Genomic DNA, 23,080 nt, shown 5'->3' with positions numbered 1-23,080 from the left:
AGAAACAGAATCTGTATCACAGAGCATGGACTGCAGGAAATTAGTTTTCTGAAGATTGGATAGTGACTACTTGTTCAGATTTAGAAGATGGGTTTAAGACAATAATTTCCCTAAGTCATGTAAACTTGGCACATGTTCCTCTCCCAATTCTGGCCATCGTTTTGTTGGGAAGGCTGGACCAGTTCCCTGGCTTGGGGCTTTCTTACCTTGCTTGGGCGAATGTTGATGAAGTTCCTTTGTAACTTTCTAGCATTCAGGCTCCCACCTACCTCATCTTTTGATCTCCATGGTAATTCAACAGAATAACTTTTCTCAAAGAATAATCTTTCCAATCATTTTGCCATCACACACACAAAAAAAAGGTTATCATTGATTACACATTAAATGGTTTATTTCCTGATGCCTCTGATTGGAAGCCTAGAGGAGCCAAGTTTATTGACTGCTGGTGTGTTGTTGTTGTTTTTTTCAATATCTGACAATAATAGTGACCACCTTGAACCTTTGCCAGTCTTGCTTCCAACTTGGACTATCTTTCTTTGGCTTATAAGTCTCTGTTTACCACACTGCTGAAAAGTCTCAATTACAAATAATTCTGAATGCATTTGGCCTGTTTTTTGGTACGACTATTCATGTACCAGTACTGCAATTTTTGAGTTATTAAAGCATTACAGTGTTTTTATATCTGATAAGGTTAGTTCTTCAACTTGCTATTTTTTAGACTTTATATGGCCAATTTTGATTATTTATTTCCCATTTAAACTTTACAATAAGCTTTGTTAAAATAGAAACTAGAGGCATTATTAATAGAATCATATAAAATTCAAAAAATAAGAAAAAATATCTTTATTATGCTGAATCTTGCTATTCATAAAACAATGTCTTTCCTCTTATTTAGGTTTTAATATGAGTTCTTAGATAATGCAGTAAAGTTTTGTTCATGTGCATATTTCTTGTTATGTTTGTTCTTAGGTATTTTGACTTTTTGTTGCTATTCTCATTAGTCATTTGTACCAAATTAAAAGACCTACTCAAAGTGACTTAACCTTCCCATTTATATTTTTATTTTCAGCTGACAGCTATGAAATAAGAATGAGTAAAAGTCTACAGAATATTCAAGATGATTTTAACAATGCCATTTTAGTGAATACATCAAAGCTAAATCCCCAACCAGCTGGCACCAAGGAGGTATTTACATTTTCACCAAAGTTTTTCATAAATGGACCTGAACATCAACCTGATGAAGAGACACAAGAAAGCCACAGAATTTATGTGGCAATACGTAACATAGATAAGAACTCCTTAAAATCTGCAGTATCTAACATTGCCCAGGCATCATTGTTTATTCCTCCAAATTCTGCTCCTGTACTTGCCAGAGATTATCTTATATTGAAAGGAGTTTTAACAGCAATGGGTTTGATAGGAATCATTTGCCTCACTATAGTTGTAACACATTGTATTTTAAACAAGAAAAGGAGAGCAGACAGAAAGGAGCATGGAATAGAACAACTATGAACAAAATTACCTTGGTTCTTAGATGTAAAACCCATGCCCTTTGCACTTTACAAAAACATACCAATAAAAACAAATTAACATCAAAACTGTTAAAAGTGCTTTGAATTTTGCATACTACAGATCCTATTTTTACATAATAAAAAGACAAAAATTCTTTTATAACTCATATTTTGAGGGTAAAGTAGAAAGTCCTTAAGCTTAGGCTATGAATAAAATAATAAAAAGTATTTTCCAAGATAATTCTTTAAAGACAAACAAGGCAAGGTCAAAGTCAAATCAGAGTCAAGAAAAAGCTCCTTTTATTGAAGAGAAAACATAGCCCAAAGTAGAGAAAGGAGGTTACGTCTGAATGATATAACTGTCTATATGAAGCAATTGTTTAGTTACTTTTTCATTCTCTTTATCTCTTCAGAACAGATTGCTTGTTTATGACTAAAGATCAATGTGCATTTTATATATGGTGCCTCTTGTAAAACTCTTTACCTCTAGCCATTTGGTTAACTACTACAGATCACTGTAAAAATTAACCTTAAACTGTGGATATTATCCTTTCCCACTGACACTGGTTTTGTAACAGAGGTCTATTGAATTTATTGTTTATCAGTTTCTACTCTCATCAAAGTAGCTTTCCAAGTTATTGTCTTAGGTGTTATTCAAAGCAAAGGGTTATAATTTTCATAAGGCTTTAAGTAAAAAATAAAAGACATAGTTCTAAACTTATTTTAATACAAACATAGGCTACATAGTTTTATTCAATTTCAACCCAAGAAGAGGTCACAGGAGAAAGGCCTTTGGAAATGACTGATTCTGTTTTTTGTTTAACTAAGACTCCAGGAATCCTTTCTTGATCAGGTGTTATTTATATTGATCAAGGGGATGGGGAACAAATTGAAAGAGGGAGGCATAGGTCAGAAGGAATTAAAAATCATCTTTCATCTAATCATATTTCTCTTATTTTTTTAAAAAAAGATTATTGAACAATAGAATCACTTGCTTTATATATTAAAGAACTGAAAACTTTATTGGGTAAATACAGACAACAATGTAGAATAGATATTTTATAATCAGGACCAAATAAAAGAAAAAATTAGATTAAGTTTTGGGGATGGGGGAGGAAATTGTAGTGAATTGGGACAAGAAAAAACAACAGAGAGGGTGAAGCCTTGAGTAAGAGCTTCAAAGCAGCACTGGGGGAAAAACAACCAATAAATCTCTCTACCTAAGCTGCCTCCATGCAGTTCATACTACATCCCAGGTCTGGCCTATCACATTCTCAGTCTACAGTGCCTAAATTCTTGCAGATGGGAGAGTTTCAAGTACCCACTTGGCAGTCAGTCTCTCCTCCCACTAACTTGGGATTTGCTTCTCTGTAATCAATAGGCTGGTAAAATATTGAGATGGGGTGTGGTAGGTTTTATGTCCCCAAATGTTTTCCTTATTTCACAGACAGGAAAATGAAGGCTTAAGTGAGTAATCCAAAATATTGTGCTGGTTAATGGCAGAGCTATATAGGAGTACTGCCAGGTTCTCAAACTGCTCCTTCACTCCTGTATAGTTAAGAAGGTGTGGGCGCGGCCTATGTGGCTCAGTGGTTGAGCATTGACCCAGGAACCAAAAAGTCACTGTTTTGATTCCTGGTCAGGGCACATGCCTGAGTTATGGGATTGATCCCCAGTAGGGGGCGTACAGGAGGCAGCCGATCATGATGTTCCCCTTATCCATATTTATCCATCTCCCTTCCTCACTCTCTCTAAAAAAACAACAACAAACAATAAAAATATATTTAAAAAAAAGAAGTTGTGGGGAAAATGCCAGGAATTATGACTAGAAATATTTAACCTTTTCAAGATCAATTAGCAGGAGAATGGGTCTGGCTTTAAAGAACTGGGTTGTTGTTGTTTTTCTTTTCCATCTTGGTGTCGGAATGAAAAAAAAATGAACTTAAGTCTATGAATTAGTGATTTGGAAGAGGCAAAATAAAATAAAGGATGCTAAGTGACAAACTAAAGTATATTATAGCAGGATAGAAAGGGGGATTGTATCAAATGAATAGGCCAAACAATATTCAGTAGTTGTGAGGGAATGAAGCATTATAGAATAAAATAAATATATGGTAAATGTGGAAAGCTATTGATTTAGAGAAAAAGAAAGTTAACTTTCAATGAGAGGGAGATGTAAACAGGAGATAGGATATTTTTGGGGAGATGAGTTAATATAGCCTATGCACTGAGCAGATTGCTGTTTATGGGTACACTGTTGACTGCTCTAAAATTACCTTTCCATCTGCCTGTTAGTACAAGGAAGCCTACAAAAAAAAAAAAAATATATATATATATATATATATATATTATTTGCTTTTGGCTTTGCCTTCTGCTATAGTGTAATTATTCTTAGAAGAGCATTCATTTGAAATTTAATGTGACAAATAATGATAGCATTCATTTAAAACATAATGTGACAAATCCAATTGCAATAATGGAAGAGTTGCTCATATCAAACTAATCCTTTTGCTGATAACAGTTATAACTCTTGAAAAAACATAAAACATACTCTTGGAAGGCACTGGACACCAGCAAAAGCAGGTAGAAACTGAAGGCAATATGGCCCTTGAAAAAAGGCAAGCAATCTCAGTGAGATCCACATTTAATCAGCTTTCCTCTTAAAGGCATTCCCAGTTTGCTTAGAGCATCTGGATAAGCTCAAGCAGAGTACAGCAGTCTTACGGGGTTGACAAGACAAAAGTAAGGGTTCTGGGGCACCAAAGCACTTGGAAATCCCAAAAAGAAAGCAACTGCCAAGGGGAAACTTCCCTAATTATGTCTGCTCAATCCTTGGGTGAGTCCTAAATTGCAAAGGAATCTAAAGGAAAACAATAAAATTGCTGAACAGAGATTTCAGCAACTGCCTAGTTCTGGAGAGAAAAGTTTGTTTTTTAATCCTCACTCGAGGATATTTTTTCAGTGCTTTTTAGAGAGATTGGAAGAGAGAGGGAAAGACAGAGAGAAATATTGATGTGAGAGAAACACATAGATTGGTTGTCTCCTACACTCAACCCAACCAGGGCCTGACTGGGGTGGAGTCTGCAACCAAGGTGGATTATCTAAGGAAGCACCAAGAAGTGCTAAGGTTATGTCAAGATCAATGAGGATAAAAATAATGACCACCTTGAGGGATAACTGGATATATGACTTACACTTAATGAATAGTTATTGAATGCATAAAACAGCCAGGCCTCCCCTGGGCAGGCAGGGGTTGGAGGGTGACCTTGTGTGGGCCAGTACCCCTGGTTGGGCAATCATTTATAAGAAGTAAACATCTTTCAATGGCTAAGCCGCTTGACACCTGTGAATCCTTCTTGGAAACCGGATGTGGGCTTCCCACCCTCTTTCCCAGCATCTGGCAAAGGTGAAGGCAAGGCTAATGATCCTTTCAAATAAAATATTTAAAGTACACAAATTTAAGACTAAGGTATTGTTCCTCATAATGGAGACAAATGCAAAAGTTAAACAATTTTGGATCAAGGGGTTAAAGTCCTGTGATAAATCACCTCTGATAACTTGGAAAAATGTGTGTCTCTATAGTCATATAAATAGGGGTAAAGAAATATGCCTCAAAACTCAAAATTTTTCCAAGAGAATAATCAAAGGGAGATGTATAGTAATGGGGTCGTTTAAGAGTTCTGTTTTCATCTTGGTCCTTCACCTTCTGGAAGGGGCCCTGAGCAATTCACTCATTCAGCTGAACAACAATGGCTATGAAGGTATTGTCATTGCAATTGACCCCAATGTGCCGGAAGATGAAACACTCATTCAAGAAATAAAGGTAAGTTGGAAACGGTAACTATCCATGCTTTAAAAAAATTAAGTATAATGTGTGGAAGGGCAAACATGAGTTCTCTAACTCCTTCTGTGTGATATTGGCAAATTATTTTTATGTCTGAGTCTCAGTATCTTCAGTTGCAAAATGAAAATAGAATAGTTAACTATTAGGATTCTCCTGAGGGAGAAGATAATAAATGTAATGCACTTAACTAAGAGTTTCATTCATTGTTGGTGCTTCATAAATGATTGTCTACATTTATTGATTGTGGATGATTCCACTAAGGTAAGGTGACCAGATGTCCCGCTTTTGGCGGGACAGTCCCGATTTTTAACAATTTGTCCCATGTCCCACAGCGTTTTAAAAAAGTCCCGATTTTTGGAAAGAATGCACGACAAGCTAGGGAACGGTGGGAGAACAGGAAGGGAATATACGGTTTTTGGAGGCCATGTGGCTATTTAGCCAGGATATGAGTTTTATATTATTTTTGTTAATTTTATAATGTTAAACTTTAATAATAACAAATAATTGTTGAGAACTGATTATCAAGAACTGCTTATCAAAGTTCGCATTGTTGATCAGTTGTTAGAATTTGACCACCATTGTTTGGACTTAATGAACAATGGCATTTTTTGGGATTGGCAACGAGGAAAACATTTTGTAACTATCTCTCAGACGATACACATCGTACTGAGTGCTAGTAAGCTAGTTAAACAAGTGATGTCATTACAAATCAGCTATTCAGATAATTTAGGTAAGTAATTTATTTATTTATTTCATAAATACATAAATTTTCTTGAATTTAGCAGACAGTACTCATATTATTTATATTTTATAGTGGCGGCAAAAAGTCTAGCGCTGGCCTTGAAAGTGACACTTACGACTTACGTTATGGCAAATTCAGAGGAAAAAATAATACAAGTTAGTATTGTTATTATTTAGAAAGAAATATAGGATTAAAATTAAAATAATTTTTAAAATATAGTTACTTTATAACAATCAAATTAATTTAATTTATAAACTAACAATAAAATATGTTCATGTAATTATGTACCTACTTACTGTGTTTTTAAGCAATATGTATATAATAATTTATAATATAATTTTAAATTATTTTTTTAGATTTTTAACATAATGAGTAAGAAAAGAGGATGCAAATTCAACGATGATCTAAGAAGTGTATTTCCTTTTATTAAAATAACCAAAAGCAATTATAATATAGACCAAATTTTTAATCAAGAACCCCCCCCCCCCCCCCCCCCCGTCAATGGTGTCCCACTTTACCAATGTTAAAATCTGGTCACCTTACACTAAGGCAGAGCCAGCTGTATTTGGTAGATATTGTGAGATGTACAGAGAATAATTCCTTTGCCTGGCTCGTATTAGATTCTCCTTTTATTCTTCTAATTATAACTCTTTTCTCTGTGATCCTCATAGAGAAGCCCAGGATGCACATCTCTAACTTAAGAACAACCCTGATCCTTTCAATGGGAGGAAACTCTGCATTTTACCAGCCCCAATGCAAGGGATCCTCTTACATTGCTGAGCGACCTTGCCTTACTTATTACTTCTTCTGTGGGGGAAGGAAGAATTAGGGAGGAAGACACTTCCTGTCCAGGGCAGAGGTGTCTAACGGTTGTAAAGTGGAGAGGTCAGGTACAACAGCAAACAACTAAGAAAAAGAGGGAAATGCCTTATAAATAACCACCCGGGGAACTGGCTGTAGCACATCCAGAGGCAGTAGTGTGTAATGAGGAAAAATACCGGTGTGTAAAATGGGACAATAAGTACCTCCCCATAGGATTTTGTGAGGATTAAATTTAACAAGGCATGCACACAAGGGAAGCTTGGCGAAGGGTATATGGGAACTTTGTACAATGTTTGCATGTTTTATAAGTCTAAAATTATCTTGAAAATTTTTAAAGAACTTTAAAAATGCATGCATAGTGTCTGGTACATAGTAAGAGCTCAATTAATGGTAGGCATAACCATAATCCTTCTAGATGGAAAGGGTTCAATTTTTTAACCAAGGCCAAGTTCCTGAGTGTGAGCCCAAAAGTTAATATCACAAGCGTCCCATTAGTTGTCCCCAAGTGTTCCTTGCTCTGAGCAGAAACAAACCCAGAAAGATGGAGTTTGGAGAGAGAACCAGCTCTACCATCTGGAGGAGTCTGGGGCTGGAGAACTGCAGTAGTTGAGGAAGGAGGGGAATCTTACCTGTTCAACCTATCAGATATCACCGCCACTGCTGAAAGGGAGAGCTTTACCTTTTGAAATCTCTCAACAATCAGGTAGCTTGAGTAAGTTTTTGATTGCATCTGACCTTAGAAATGGCATCAGCAAACATGAAAGTGCCCCTTGGAGCAACAGACAAGGAAAGTGTGGGAGAAAAATTTAGCCAACATGTTTCTGTCTCTGGCTAGACAGTCGGGAATGTGCCAGAAGAACATAAATTCCTTATCCAGAATGGCGATGCTAATTCACATTTACATGGTGCTTTAGAGCTTCCAGATGCTTTCACCTCACCCTTTGGGGGTTTTCCTCCCGAGAAATCTACTTCTTACCACAATTATTAAATTGGCTTTCTGGTATGAGTCCTACTAAATGAGTTGGGTTTGAGATAAGTTGGTTTCCACATATTGTAAGTATATGATTGTCTAACCACTGTGCTATACACCTGAAACTACTACAAAATACATTGAATGTACACTATAATCCTATCTAATAAAATAGTAATATGCAAATTGACCGTCACTCCAACACACAAGATGGCCACCCCCATGTGGACACAAAATGGCCACCACAAGATGGCTGGCAGGGGAGGGCAGTTGTGGGTAATCAGGCCAGCAGGGGAGGATAGTTGGGAGGGACCAAGCCTGCAAGGGAGGGCAGTTGTGGGTGATCAGGTCTGCAGAGGAGGACAGTTAGGGGTGACCGGGCCTGCAGGGCAGGGCAGTTGGGGGTGACCAGGCCTGTAGGGGAGGGCAGTTGGGGGCAACTGGGCCTACAGGGGAGGGCAATTGGGGGTGACCAGACCTGCAAGGAAGAGCAGTTGGGGCAACCAGGCCGGCAGGGGAGGGCAGTTAGGGAAGACCAGGCTGGCAAGGGAGGGCAGTTAGGGGTTACTGGGCCAGCAGGGGAGAGCAGTTGGGGGCAACTAGGCCTGCAGGGGAGGACAGTTAGGGGTGACCAGGCCAGTATGGGAGAGCAGTTAGGGGCAATCAGGCAGGCAGGCAGGCGAGTGGTTGGGAGCCAGCAGTCCTGGATTTTGAGAGGGATGTCCCAGATTGGAGAGGACATGCTGGGCTAAGGGACACCCACCCCCATGCACGAATTTCGTGCACTGGGCCTCTAGTTGAAAAATAAAATGAAAAAGTTAAGGGCAATAGTGTACTCAGAATCCCTAACTAAGTAGTTAATAAAAGTGAGTTCCTCACTACTAAGGTTCAGATCTGCAGAGGTAAGGACCTTAATTGTGAGCTTGTCTGCCTTTCCTGGCCACCCCTCACTCTGTTTTCTGAGGGAAGACTCTCTCCTGGTGCTCTTGTGGGAACAGAAGCCTTTAAGTCAGCTCTTAATACTTGCTTCTGTTCAGGGCATTATGCTAAGTGAAATAAGCCAGTCAGAGAAAGACAAATACCATGTAATTTCACTCACATGTGGAATTAATGAACAAAATAGAAACAGATTCATAGATGCAGAGAACAGACTGACAGCTGTCAGAAGGGAGGGACTGGGGGGCTGTGTGAAATAAGTGAATAAATTAAGCAAAAAAACCCGCATAGACACAGACAACAGTATGGTGGTTACCAGAGGTAAGGGGGGATGGGAGCAGAGATGTACACTTGAAACCTACATAGTTTTGTTGACTAATGCAGCCCCAATAAATTTAATTTTAAAAACTTGAATGACAGTCCCTAAGGTTTCTCCACCTACAAGTTGCATCCACTGCAATTGCCCTGTCAGTGTGAGCTGTAGAGGCAGAGAGAGCACCCGCCATAAAATGAGGTAGTGAGAGTCAGGAAGAAACACTCTCTGTCTCTAAAACTCCCCGCTCCCCCCCCCCCCCTCTCTCTCTCTCTGTCTCTTCCACACAACGATACACAATGGGAGCAGTGTATCTTGGAGGTATCCTCAATGTATGCGAGTCCAGGAACCTCTTGTCTTGGCACTCCTGGACAATTTGCCATTCATCACAACCATTTCATTCATTCATTCATTCATTCATCCAACAAATATTTACAAAGCTGGTACCAGCGGAAAAAGGGACTATTTCTTTACCATTATGTCAGGTATCAGAAATCCAGTGGTGAACAATATACAATCCTTATCACTAAAAAATTTCCAGCCAACTCTATAAGCTGTCATCCTTGACCTTTCCAGGCCTCAAAAGGTTAAATGTCTATTTGGATATGAGGTTGCCTTCTCAAAATCAGCAACCAGAGGCCAAAGCAAAAAACCATTATTTATGTTTCTGTTAAAACATGGAAGACAAGAGCATTTCATGCTGCTGCTTCTTCTTCCTAGAAGACACTGAAAATTCTCATTTCACTAGTCAGATCCTATATAATAAAAGGGTAATATGCAAATTGACCCTAACAGCAGAATGACCAGAACGACTGCTGGACCAGTCACTATGAGGCGCACTGACCACCTCTTGGTCCCTGTCCCCGGCTGTCAGGCACCGATCACCTGATGGCAAACGAGGAGCTGGGGGTGGGTGGTGGCTTGGGACGAGGTGGGCTGCGGGCAGCTGGGGAAGATGGCCCTGATCACAGGCCAGGCCTAGGGACCGTACCCCCGCACGAATTGCGTGCGCTGGGCCTTTAGTTATAATATAATACCCTATCATAGAGAGCTTTATACCTACTTTTTAACTTGTTGGTGATTTTGACTCCGTGTTTTTATTTTTAAAATGATACATTGTTAAATCTTCCAGTGGTTGATAAAAATCTCGCTTTTTGAAATAATGAAATGCAAATCACTATAAGAAGCTTTTTTAGAAGGAACAAGGCAACCATTATTACTATCTGAAAAGGGGGAAACTGAAGCTCAGAAAAATCATATAAATTCCCCAAGTTTATCCCCTTAGGGCCGTGGTCGGCAAACTGCAGCTTGCGAGCCACATGCGGCTCTTTGGCCCCTTGAGTGTGGCTCTTCCACAAAATACCACGTGCGGACGCGCACGTACAGTGTGATTGAAAGTTCATGGCCCATGCGCAGAAGTCGGTTTTCGGCTCTCAAAAGAAATTTCAATCGTTACACTGTTGATATTTGGCTCCGTTGACTAATACGTTTGCCGACCACTGCCTTAGGAAGTGGTAGAGAGGGATTCACCCGGCATCAATACCCATGTGCTGCTTCCCCCTGTGAAGGGGAACTGGTTCTGTGCCTCATGCCCACCTCATGTATAAGTGGAACTGCTTGTACACACACACACACACACACTAACCCAAACTCTACATTATAATATTGGAGTCTAGGCACTCTGGTCTGCTCCGGGAAGGACTTTCCTCCTGCAATGGTCCCTTTTTTCTCTGACTTTACCTGGGTTTTTTGTTTGTTTGTTTTCTCCCCAATTATCACATAATAGTTCCCATTAAAAAAAAATTCCCTTGCCCTGAAGTGCTCCTTCAGCTACTGCATCGTGTCTCCATTCTCCTTTAATTTACAAAAAAAAACCTGCTGGAGCTGTTGTCGATATTCACTGCCTCCATTTAGCCTCCCACTCTCTTGAATTTACTAATGTGGAGCTGTCGTCTCCATTCCACTAAAATGACTCATCCAAGTTGTCAAATACTTTGGTCAGTTCTTATCCTCGCCTTTCTTTTTTATTATTATTAAATTTATTGGGGTGACATTGGTTAATAAGATTACATATGTTTCAAGTGTACATTTCTATGGTGTATGATCTGTATATTGTATTGTGTGCTCACCATCCCAAGTTAAATCTTCTTCTGTCACCATATATGCAGTCCCCCCTCCCCCTTTCCCTCGTAACTACCATACTGTTGTCTGTGTCTATGAGTTTTTGTTTGCTTTTCCTTTCTTAATTGCTCAGCATCATTTGACACCGATAATCACTCTCTTCTCCCTGAAACACCTTTACCCCATGCCTGCTGATTTCCTTCCCTTGCACCAGCTGCTCCTGAGTCTCCTTGGCTGACTCCTCCTCTTCCTGTCACTAAATGCTAAATGCCTGTGGCTCCCAGGACTCAGTCTTCAGCCCTCCTCTTTCCTCCATCCACACTCACTTTTGAGGGCAGTGGTTTTCAGTCTTAATAGACTCCATGCCTTTTTCAATAGTAAATCTCCTATAATACCCTCTCTACTGTCTTCATAATGCATCTCAGGGGCATTTATAATTTAACACTACAGCTCCTTCATTTTAGAGAAATAAAGTTGTGTGTAATTTGAAAATAAATTATATAAGTGTGCCATTTCCTTATATCTGACACTTAGTACTATACTAAAAATAAATACTACCATAACGTTTAGCTAGTCTTAAAATAACGGCAGGAGCCAGCAGGTGAAGTCATATTCATTTTAATTTGCGTTTCTCTCCAGTATTAGTTGATATGAGACCTTGATACTTACACTCTCTAATTCTCAGTTTCTCCCTTAAAGGTTTATTGATCCTCAAAGGATCAAATGAGATGACACTCTAGATAACATTTCACAAGTATTTGTGCTAAGTAAACACGGTTCCCAGGACTTTCTTGACTTCATTTGATCCCCACAATATCTTATGAGCTAATCACCATAATATTTTCCATTTTATAAATGGGATAACTGAGGCTCAGGAGGGCTCAAGGAAATTGCCAGATGACGCACAATAAGTGGTGGAGTCAGGATTAGTGTCAGCCTCTGAAGTCTGAATTGTCAATCATCACACTCTGATACAGAGCATGATAAGTGCTCAAAAAAGGTTAGCTATTATTCTAGACTAGGGACCCAGTGCACGAATTCGTGCACCTTGAAAGGAACTGTGGGCTGCGAGGCTGTGGTGGGCACAGGGGCGGGTCTGGCCCATCCTCCGTGCCCCTGCCTGGCCCCTCCCTCCACGGCCCCCCGGTCCCCTGTCTGCCAGCAGCCCCACTCCTGCTACCACCGCTCCCACGCACTGACAGCACCAGCCCCGCTCACACCCGCTGATGGTGTGGAGCGATTGGGGCCAGTGCCAGCAGTGGGTGTGAGTGGGGCCGTTGCCATCAGTGGTGTGAGCAGTGGCTGCTGCCCCCAGTCGTCCCTCAGGAGCAGGGGGAAGTGGAGAAGCCCTCAGGGGCGATTGGGGCCAGCAGCCACCACTCGCACCCACTGACAGCGCTGAGTGATCAGGACAGGCACCAGGCAGCAGGTACAAGAGGCGGCTGCTGGCCCTGATCACCCCTCAGGAGCAGGGGGAGGTGGAGAAGCCCTGAGGGGTGATCAGGGCCAGCAGTCGCCACTCACACCCACTGCCGGCGCCTGGTGCCAGCCCCGATCGCTCGGCACCATCAGCAGGTGCGAGTGGCAGCTCCAGTGCCATCAGCGGGTGCGAGCAGGGCCAGCGCTGGCAGCAGGTGCGAGCACCAGGTGGGACCACAGCATGCAAGAGCAAAGAATTTTCAGTAACCGCCAGAGGCTTGCCCCAATGACAACGACTGGCACCCCACCTTGGTCTGGCACCCCCACTCACCTGCTCCACCATCCTGCCAAGGCTGACGCCCACCATGTTCTGCACATGCCCCCTGGCAGTGAGTGCATGTCATAGTGACCGATTTTTCAGTTGTTTGGTTGTTCCAATGTTTGGTCTATTTGCATATTAGGGTTTTATATATCCTATATAATAAAAGGCTAATATGCAAATAGACCGAACGGTAGAAAAACTGAACAACCAGTCGCTATGACATGTGCTGACCACCAGGGGGCGCACATGGGACATGGCGGGTGTCGGCAGCAGGTGGCAGAGCGTGGAACATGGCGGATGTCAGCAGCAGTAAGATGGCAGAGCAGGTGAGAGGGGGCATCAGACCATGGTGGGACACCAGTTTCTGTCATCAGGCGAGCCTCTGGTGGTTACTAAAAATTCTTTGCTCCCTCAGGGCTTCTCCACCTCCTCCTGCTCCTGAGGGGCGATTGGGGCCGGCAGCTGCCTCTCATACCCTCTGCTGGTGACAGTCCTGCTCGCACCCGCTGCCAGCACCAGAGCCGCTGGTCGCACCCACTGCCGGCGCCAGCCCTACTCGCACCCGCAGCTGATGCCAGAGCCACTGCTTGCACCTGCTGCCAGCACCTGGCACTGGTCCTGATCGCTTGGTGCCATCAGTGGTTGCAATCGGGGCTTGTGCCCGTCAGCACATGTGAGCAACGGCGGCAGAGACAGGGCTGCTGGCAGACAGGGGACCGAGGGCCGTGGCGGGAGGGGCTAGGTGGGGGTGTGGAGGATGGGCTGAGAACTGTCCCTGTGCCCACCACAGCCTCTCGTGGCCCACAGTTTCTTTCAAGGTGCATTAGGCCCCTGGTATCCTCTCTAATAAAAGAGTAATATGCAAATTAACCATCACTCTGCTACACAAGCCACGCCCACCAGCCACGCCACGCCCACTAGCTAATCAGGGCGAATATGCAAATTAACCCCAGCCAAGATGGCTACCAGAAGGGAGGCTTGGGTTTCCCTGGCAACAGAAGAAGCCAAGCTTTCCACACACTCTGGCGGGCCCAGGCCTCCACCCAAGGATACAAAGTTTCAATTGTAGAAGATAAACAAATCCAAACGGCAGCCACTGATCGAGCAGGAGGCTTGGCTCCACTCCAGGCTACAAAGTTTCAATTGTAGAAGGTAAATAAATTCCAGATACCAGGGCCTCTGCTTGGGTCGCCAGGGGCGTGGCTGGCCTGCAAACCACCACAGGCCCCTCGCCCAGGCCGACGCCCCAAGAGAACCCCACCCTGATCCAGGACACCCTTCAGGGCAAACCAGCTGGCCCCCACCCGTGCACCAGGCCTCTATCCTCCTATCTAATAAAAGAGTAATATGCAGATTGACCATCAATTCAACACACAATATGGCTGTCCCTATGTGGTCAAAGATCCTGCCCCCATGTGGACACAAGATGGCCACCACAAGATGGCCAGCAAGGGAGGGCAGTTGGGAGGCACCAGACCTGCAAGGGAGGGCAGTTGGAGGCAATCAACCCTGCAGGGGATGGCAGTTAGGGGTGACCAGGCCAGCAGAGGAGGGAAGTTGGAGACAAACAGGCTGGCAGGGGAGCAGTTAGACATCAATCAGGCTGGCATGGGAGTGGTTAGGGGGTGATCAGGCTGGCAGGCAGAAGCGGTTAGGGGAAATCAGGAAGGCAGGCAGGCGAGCAGTTGGGAGCCAGCAGTCCTGGATTGTGAGAGGGATGTCCCAGATTGGAGAGGGTGCAGGCTGGGATGAGGGACACCCCCCCCTCTGTGCATGAATTTCATGCACCAGGCCTCTAGTCCTATATATATGCAAATTGACCATCACTCCAACACACAAGATGGACGCCCTATGTGGTCAAAGATGGTTGCCCCCATGTGGACATAAGATGGCTGCCACAAGATGGTCAGCAGGGGAGGGCAGTTGGGAGGGAACAGGCCTGCAAGGGAGGGCAGTTAGGGGCGACCAGGCCGGCAAGGCAGGACAGTTAGGGGTAATCGGGCTGGCAGGGGAGCAGTTAGGCATCAACCAGGCTGGCAGGGGAGTAGTTAGGGGGTGATCGGCTGGCAAGCAGAAGCGGTTAGGGGCAATCAGGAAGGCAGACAGGTGAGCAGTTGGGAGCCAGCAGTCCTGGATTGTGAGAGGGATGTCTGACTGTCTGGTGGGATCGGGCCTAAATGGGCAGTTGGACATCCCTCGAGGGGTCCCAGACTGGAGAGGGAGCAGGCTGGGCTGAGGGACACACACCCCTGCACGAATTTCATGCACCGGGCCTCTAGTAGATAATAAAAGGCTAATATGCAAATCGACTAAATGGTGGATCAACAGGTCGCTATGACGCACACTGACCATCGGGGGCATATGCTCAATGCAAGAGTTGCCCCCTGGTGGTCAGTGTGCTCCCACAGGGGAAGCACTGCTCAGCCAGAAGCTCATGGCTGGTGAGCGCAATGGGGGTGGCGGGAGCCTCTCCCACCTCCATGACAGTGCTAAGGATGTCCTACTGCCAGCTTAGGCCTGCTCCCCCAGACATCGCCTGAGGGCTCCCAGACTGTGAGAGGGTGCAGGCTGAGGGACACCCCCCCAAGTGCACTAGTCTGATGACGAATTTCATGCACTAGTCTCTAGTTATCAATAAAAGGTATTTCTACTTCTCCCCTTCCAGTCTTGATAAATAACTGGTCTTTACTAGCTAGTTTTTCTAATGTGAAATACAAATGTAAATTTGAATGATTGGTAATTTAGTCTACAGTCCTAATTGTGCTTGCTTGATATGTTTTCTTTCCCCCCCACCCCCCCAGGATATGGTGACTCAGGCATCTCCGTATCTGTTTGAAGCTACAGAAAAAAGATTCTATTTCAAAAATGTTGCCATTTTGATTCCTGAGAAATGGAAGACAAAACCTGAGTATATGAGACCAAAACTGGAGACCTACAAAAATGTGAGATTATCAAGTCCTTTTTTCAAGTTCAATTTCCTTCAGTGATTTAGATTTTTTTTCATCATAATATTCTAGAACCAAATGAAATTGTTTCACAATACTCCAGTGTGAATAAGGTCAATTCATTTGTTAAAATTTTATAATGATGAAAACATTTTCTTGAATTTCAGGCTGATGTTCTAGTTGCTGAACCTAATCCTCCAGGAAACGATGAACCCTATACTGAGCAGATGGGAAATTGTGGAGAAAAGGGTGAAAGGATTCATTTCACTCCTGACTTCATACTAGGAAAAAAGTTGTTTCAATATGGACCACAAGGTATGGGTAGAGAAGAAACATTCCGCTGTGTTCCTCATAACTTAATCATTTTATATTCACAGTAGATCAAAATAGCATTATTTTTCCGAGTAAGCACATATAAACCAAATAACGTTACAGCATGCATTTTCACTTAAAGCAGGGGTTCAGAATAGTGTGTTTCTCAGTTAGAAACTTAACTTATTCATATTCTGCAAAAATATGTAACTATAGTGTTTTTAATTTTAGAAATTATTAATAGCAGAAAATAGCTGTAATCATTTATTGAAATGTTATTAGGTTTCTATGGATCTGTTAAGGAGACTGCTGAACAAATTAAACCCCCTGCCTGTAATTCACATAGTAGCCAGCAGATGGCGGAGACTCACAGTGCTCTCAGACTTACATTCAAGCAAATTGACAAGGAGGATTGTTAATCAGTTTCTGATTCAGTAGGTGTGGGGTCCGTCTCAACAATTTGCATTTTTAACAAGCTCCCAGGTGATGCTGATACTGCTGGACTATGGACCACACTTTAAGTAGCACAGAGAATATCCTTGCAGTTCAGCTCGCAAAAAAACTGTAACTAAAGAAAAACATCCAATTTTCCTTCACAAAATGAACTTTTTATCATGCTCATGGGCTACATAGAACAATCTTTGGAGAAAAAATATTAAAACAAACAAGCAAGGAAGTATATATAAAATATGTACTCTCCAGGTATAATCAAATGTGATTAGTATTAGCTAGTTAGGTTACTTAATAACTACTACCAGGTATCTTTATTATCTTCAAAGTATTAGAACCAGCTAGATTTTCTTCACTTAAACAAAAGAGCCCTGGTACCTCCATGCCCCACCCCGCATTCACTGGAGCACGACAGACTTATCAGAAAGATGTGTCAAACATATCTCTTGTGCTTCTACAACCCTCTATTTCACCTCCATAACAGGACCAGAAAATTCCCAATGTATGGCTCAATCAGTATGTGCTGAATTGATATACTAATTGCCCCATCTCACTTCTGGGCCCACTCCAGCCATCTTAGTCACCACAGAGAATGGCATTCCTTCATAATCTCTCCTTTCTATTCTGTGACTCCACTTATGTTCTCTCCCAGTCTTCCCTTACTTCTAAGAGGCCATCCTCTGCTCCCAGCACCTCCAGAATAGGGTCCAAATCCTCAGTGTGTGATACTAGCATTTCCTCAGGTGTACCCCCTCACCTAACCCTCCAAATTCAGCCTATCTAGGACATTTACATTCCAGGAAAACTGAGCTGTACGTAAGTCACTAATTCCTCTAAATTTAACAAATACTCAGTGAGTACCTATTAAGTTCTTGGCACTATGCGCCCAGGCATGACAATGACGAAGTCATGGAGCCTGTCCTCATGGAGACAAGTGTTTCGTGTGGGAGACGGGAAGAAAGCAGCAACTATAATAGAATGGAAGTGCCGTAATGGAATATAATGAAAGAGTAAAGGAGGGGTACTGGGCCTAGTCTGGGGATGTCAGAGAAGGCTTCTAGGTGGATATAAGCTTGATTTTGAAAGAAGAGAAGCAGTTATCCAGACAGAGCTAGGAAAAGTATCCCAAGCAGAGAAAGAATACGTGAAAAGAACCAGAGATGGGAAGGGGCCGTGAGTGGCTCTGGAAAGTAAAGGCAGTGCAGGAATTCATTGTGATTATAGAGTTCTGGAAGTAGGTGGAGAACAGCAAGACACATGGCTGCAGAGAAGAGCAGAGTTGGGGTCATCAGGGAACCCATATTAAGGAGCAAACTTAACCCTGAACACCATAAGGTAGCCACTGAAGACTGGAGACATGGAGGGCAGCTGGGTGGCTATGGTAGTAATTCAGGAGTAAGTGGCAATAAGACTGGAAGGTGAAGTAGGCAGACCTTGGGGTTTGAGCCACTGGGGGTGCTGCCTGGCTGCCCTACCAATGCTCCAGGCCCCACAGCAGCATGTCCTGCCCTCCATCACTGCACTTGCACCAGTAAGGATTTTAGTTATCTGATTGGCATGTCATCCACTAGACTGTAAGCTATGCCAAGGACAGAGCAGTTGTTCTTTCTTTGTATAAAAACTCTCTGGCACTTCCTGTGTGCCTAATTAGCATTTGGTGAGCTAAAATAAGTAGTTACATTTTTCAGAAATGTGGAGTTGTCATATTAGAGTTTTCTTTCTAAGGAAGCCAAAACTTTAAAAAATTAACATAGCAAAGCATAATAAAAGTCAGGAGAATTACTTTCTCCCAGCATTAGAAAGTAATTTTACCATTCTTACTGTAACCGGGTATTTAAAACATTTTCTCACAGGAAGGGTATTTGTCCATGAATGGGCACATCTACGATGGGGAGTATTTGATGAATACAATAAAGACCAGAAATTCTACTTATCTAATGGAAGAAACAAAGCAATAAGGTAAGGATATGTTGACTTGATTTTTCCCAAACTATTTTAAATCACAACCCATTTTTTCTTGCTTACTTTTAAAATGTCCATTTTTTTGCCTTGTTTCCTGTCTCTCATTCTCTGTTAGTGCCTCCTGTTGCAGAGTTCCACAAAACTACCACTTTTGCTTAGCTTACAAGCACTTCAATTAGTTGAGTTCTCTATTCTTCGGTTACAAACCATTTGCCTTTGTGATTGTGCATATACAATTATAAGAAATCCACAGGTGCTATGTTCAGTGACTCCATCTTCCTGTATCTGAGTCAGCGAAATAAACAAAGCTACTGGGGCTATTCAATGCCTTGAAAGCAGAATGATATCTGTGTGGACTTTTTCAGTATGAATGGGCCTGGGAGAGATTGTGGAACTTACCTGAAAGACAATCCAAATATTAAAAGAAAGCAGAAAACTTCTCCCAGTTTAATTAACTATGTGATGTCAATAGAAAGCAAACTGAACACTTGGAAAGTACCCTTGGCTGCCATGATTGTATGGGTGAATTCTTGCAACCAACAGTTTCAGTGAACTGTTTTAGTACAAACATAAAAGATAGGGAACTTCACAATTTATTTAAAAGAGCTAGCACAACTCAGATACTAAAACCTGACAGAAGACATGAAAAAGAATTCTGCAGATCAGATACAGCTTTCTAAAAAATATTTTAAATAAAAGAACAGTAAGTTATATCTGGCAGAATCAAAGGAATAACAAACACACCAAGCCCACATAAGAAGTCTTCCAGAAATCCCAAAATGCTGTGATATTAGGTAAGTAATTAATACAGTATATTGAGTCAAGAAGACAAATAAACATTTTTTTCAATAGATTCTCAGGAGGAATTTGAAAACCTTGAACACTTATGCCTGAGTCAGAAAATAACAACTTCTTTTTAAATACTGGAAATTGGTACAACACCCACTTTTGCTTCCAGTTCTCTGGCCTGATGACCCCGTAAGGAGATGTGCTCAGCTTTGGTGTGGTTACTCTTTATTTGGTACTTGCTTCCAAGCAGAGCTCAGCCTTGGCTTCCCATTCTCCCAGAGGGACATTACTGCTCTCCACTTTTCCCTTTCTTCATTACATTCAGACTCTGTCAGCTTGGCCCACTTCCATTATATTTTCCCTCATGGTTATATCACTTCAGGCATAAATAGACTAAGTGCCACATAGTGCCATGCATACTGTACCAGATTCCTTAGCTGTTCCCTCCGCACTATGTAAACTACAAGCCAGGGCCACTTCCCTGATGTGATCATTCGTTGGATTAACCTCTCAAATCTCAGCCAATGGATGTTATTCCACATCCAACATGTACCTTTCCCACTTCTCTAAGTTTCTATTCAGTTAGACACTGTATATTCCTTCAAGAGAAAAGCTGATTAATACATATTCTTTTCTAGAGATATTCTAAAAATATCTACATCTGTAGCATGTTCTTCCTTCCACAGATAACATTAGCAAATTTGGCTAATTACCATGTCCTCTGAAAAAGAAATTTTATTGTAACATATTAATAATTTATTGATTATTATCTTCTAAATTTAAAAAGATTATTTTAAGGCCTAGAAGCAATCACAAAATGATAATACTACCCACAATAGAAGGCTATTTCCTTAATATGATAAAAACATTAAATGAAAGCCAACAGCCTACATCATATTTAATAGGAAAATACTAGAAACATTACCAGGAATAACATAGGATGGCCACTATTAGCTCAGTTATTAAACCTTTTTTAGAAAGTTGTATCCAATGCAATAACACATGAAACCGGGGAGGTTAAAAAATGGGAGGGTGGGGGGAAAGCTATGAGAAAGAGAGAAAACTGCTTTTATGCAGATGCTATGTGGTCTACTTAGAAAATCCTGGGGAATAAATAGAAATAAAAGACAGGGGAAGTCAATAAGGTGACCAGATACAAAATGAAAATTCAAATTTTCTTCCCAAATATTAACAATAACCAGTTCAAAAATATAATGGACAGAATACTCCATTCAAGATAGCAATTAAAGGTATAATGAAGTGTTAAACTCTAAGAATGGTAGATGTCATATTTTAAGAAAACAATAAAATCCTTCTAAAGGCTTTAAAAGAAAATCAAGAAAAATTGAGAGATTTTTTCCATTCATGAATGATTTAAATTCAACCCAAATTAATATATAGGTTTTATAAAACTAGTCCAAAGCACATCAATTTTACCTCATTTTAAAAAATATCATAATTCACTCAATAGATAGTACCTAAGAACATTTTTTTAAAAAAATAGTAATAAAGGGAACTTTTACTTACTGAATTTTAGATACATATAATAAACTATATTAACTAAAGCAATGTGAATTGACAGATATATATATAATAATTTACTCTTTAATACAGCTAGAATTATAGATGTATGAGAAAAACAGAATTTCTTAAGGTATCAGGACATTTTGAACTGTGTGGGAAAAATGTTAACATCTTCTTCCAATTGAATAGACTCATTAAATATAACTATCATAATCATAATGACAACTAAAAGAATATTAATAAAAATCATACTTCTATGTGGTGAAGGTCTTTTTATGCATTTAAGAATTATAGAAAAATATAACTAAGAGAATAATAAATTTGGCTACATAGTCATTAAAAATTTTGTTGCATATAAATTAAACAAACTAAAAAAGTAAAAAAATTAAAAAAAACATTATTTGCAAAAATTAATAAAAAACACTTCTTAAAAACTTAGTATTGTAACACATGAAGAACCTTTGAAAACCAGTAGGAAAACAATAACATCATAATATAGAAATAGATACAGGAGGAGAATAAATAATCCACAGAAGAAGAAATAAAAATGGTGAATAAACATAAAAAATGTTCAGACTTACTAGCGATCACAGTGGTGCAAATTTGACAAAGATGAGAATCGTTTATTACCTAGTAAGTAACTGTCAGTGGGTGAGCGCTCCCACAGATGGTTGTTAGAGACATAAATTGGCACAAGTATGGAAAACAATTTGGTGACACATATCAAATCTCCAAAGTATTTCCTTTTTCTTGATCCAGTAATTTCATGTTTAAATCTCATTATATGGAAAATGGTAGAATAAGCTGTATCAGCAATCTATAAAATATTTACACTTTTGATCTGATAATTTAGTCTTTGAACCAATCACGTTGCAAACTTGGAAATAGAGTCAAAATTTTATGTGAAATTTTATTTATTCATTGAGGTTTTATTTTCAGTTCTGACAAGTTGGGGGAAATCAAATGAAATAAATTAAGCTAAACTTATTTTATAGTATGAGAACATGCAATTTTTAAAATCACAGTTTGAAAGAATGTTATAAATTATAATAAGGTATTAAATTTTTAATTATACTAACATACTAAGTTTTTTTAAAATCCTGAAGCAAAACTCTAGGTGCCATGTTATGCTGATACAGAGAAAGGAAATGCTTCAACATGTTAACAGTAATTTGTTTCTGATTGTGGAACATGATGTTTTTTTTTCTTCTTTATACTTTTTTGTAATTTTCTAAATTTTCTATAGTGTTCATATATTATTTATATACTAAAATAATAACATGTTAGAGAAAAGCATTCCACTTATGATAGCAATAAGACTCACAAGCATATATATATATATATATATATAAAGAGGTAATATGCAAATTAGGCCAGGACACCATAACAGTTCACAACCAGACAGGAGGAGGTTGCGCGCGCAGGTGAGGCCTGGAGCGGAGACGGAGACAGAGACAGGAGGGCCTGCCTGAGCCAGTGCGGCGGCTCGGGCGGCCCTGGAGCGGACACAGGCAGGGTGGCCGGGGGACACTGAGAGTCAGGCTTGAGTCCCGGCCCCCCGCAGTGCCGGTCCGGCCTGACTCCTGCGGCGGCCGATGCTGCATGAGTCAGGCATGGCTCCCAGCCGCCTGCGGGGTGCCTCCTCATGTGATTTCAATCGCACACTGGGCCTCTAGTATAATATAAAGGAAAATCTAAAATACTTAGGAACATATAAGAGCTATGTAAAAACTGTATGACACACACTAATTAGAACCACAAAACCCAGGAAATATCAACAAGCCTTTTGAGCGAAACAGGCCAGATTTTCCAGGAAGGAGGGGACTACACTAGGCAGTGCCTTAGGTCTGCAACCCTTGTACATTCTAACAGCAACCATAAACCAGACTTAGCTTTTCTGCTGCATAGAAACAATTTCTGGTACCATTTTGGGAACTCCTCAGATACATTCTGGCAAACAGAAATAATTTTTCTATTTAAGGATGTATTTGTCTCTTGAATTATGAGAGGACATCGTGGACAAGGTCATCTGTAGAACTCAACCACAGAGTCTAGCCCTTTGAAATAATTTCGTCACTTAAATATCCAACCTTAATAT

The 23,080-nt window shown here is 41.0% G+C and overlaps 2 protein-coding genes across 2 annotated transcripts in view; both read left to right on the top strand.

Moving 5' to 3' along the window:
• The window catches only part of CLCA2 (chloride channel accessory 2), a 37,740-nt gene extending 36,185 nt beyond the window's left edge, over window positions 1-1,555 (top strand). Inside the window, exon 14 of the mRNA XM_079777365.1 lies at window positions 1,070-1,555. Coding sequence (XP_079633491.1) covers window positions 1,070-1,512 — 443 coding nt within the window. The 3' untranslated portion in view covers window positions 1,513-1,555. The remainder of the gene's footprint in view (window positions 1-1,069) is intronic.
• Window positions 1,556-5,172: 3,617 nt separating this feature from the next.
• CLCA1 (chloride channel accessory 1) overlaps window positions 5,173-23,080 on the top strand; it is a gene marked incomplete at both ends in the record, with an annotated part of 38,435 nt that continues 20,527 nt past the window's right edge. The window contains 4 exons of the mRNA XM_079777364.1: window positions 5,173-5,334; window positions 15,802-15,942; window positions 16,113-16,260; window positions 18,561-18,666. Of these exons, the coding sequence (XP_079633490.1) occupies window positions 5,173-5,334; window positions 15,802-15,942; window positions 16,113-16,260; window positions 18,561-18,666 (557 nt within the window). The remainder of the gene's footprint in view (window positions 5,335-15,801; window positions 15,943-16,112; window positions 16,261-18,560; window positions 18,667-23,080) is intronic.

The sequence above is a fragment of the Cnephaeus nilssonii genome, assembly GCF_951640355.1.
Source record: "Cnephaeus nilssonii genome assembly, chromosome: 7".
In the NCBI taxonomy this organism is placed as follows: domain Eukaryota; kingdom Metazoa; phylum Chordata; class Mammalia; order Chiroptera; family Vespertilionidae; genus Cnephaeus; species Cnephaeus nilssonii.
This window is presented reverse-complemented; position numbering and strand designations above follow the sequence as displayed.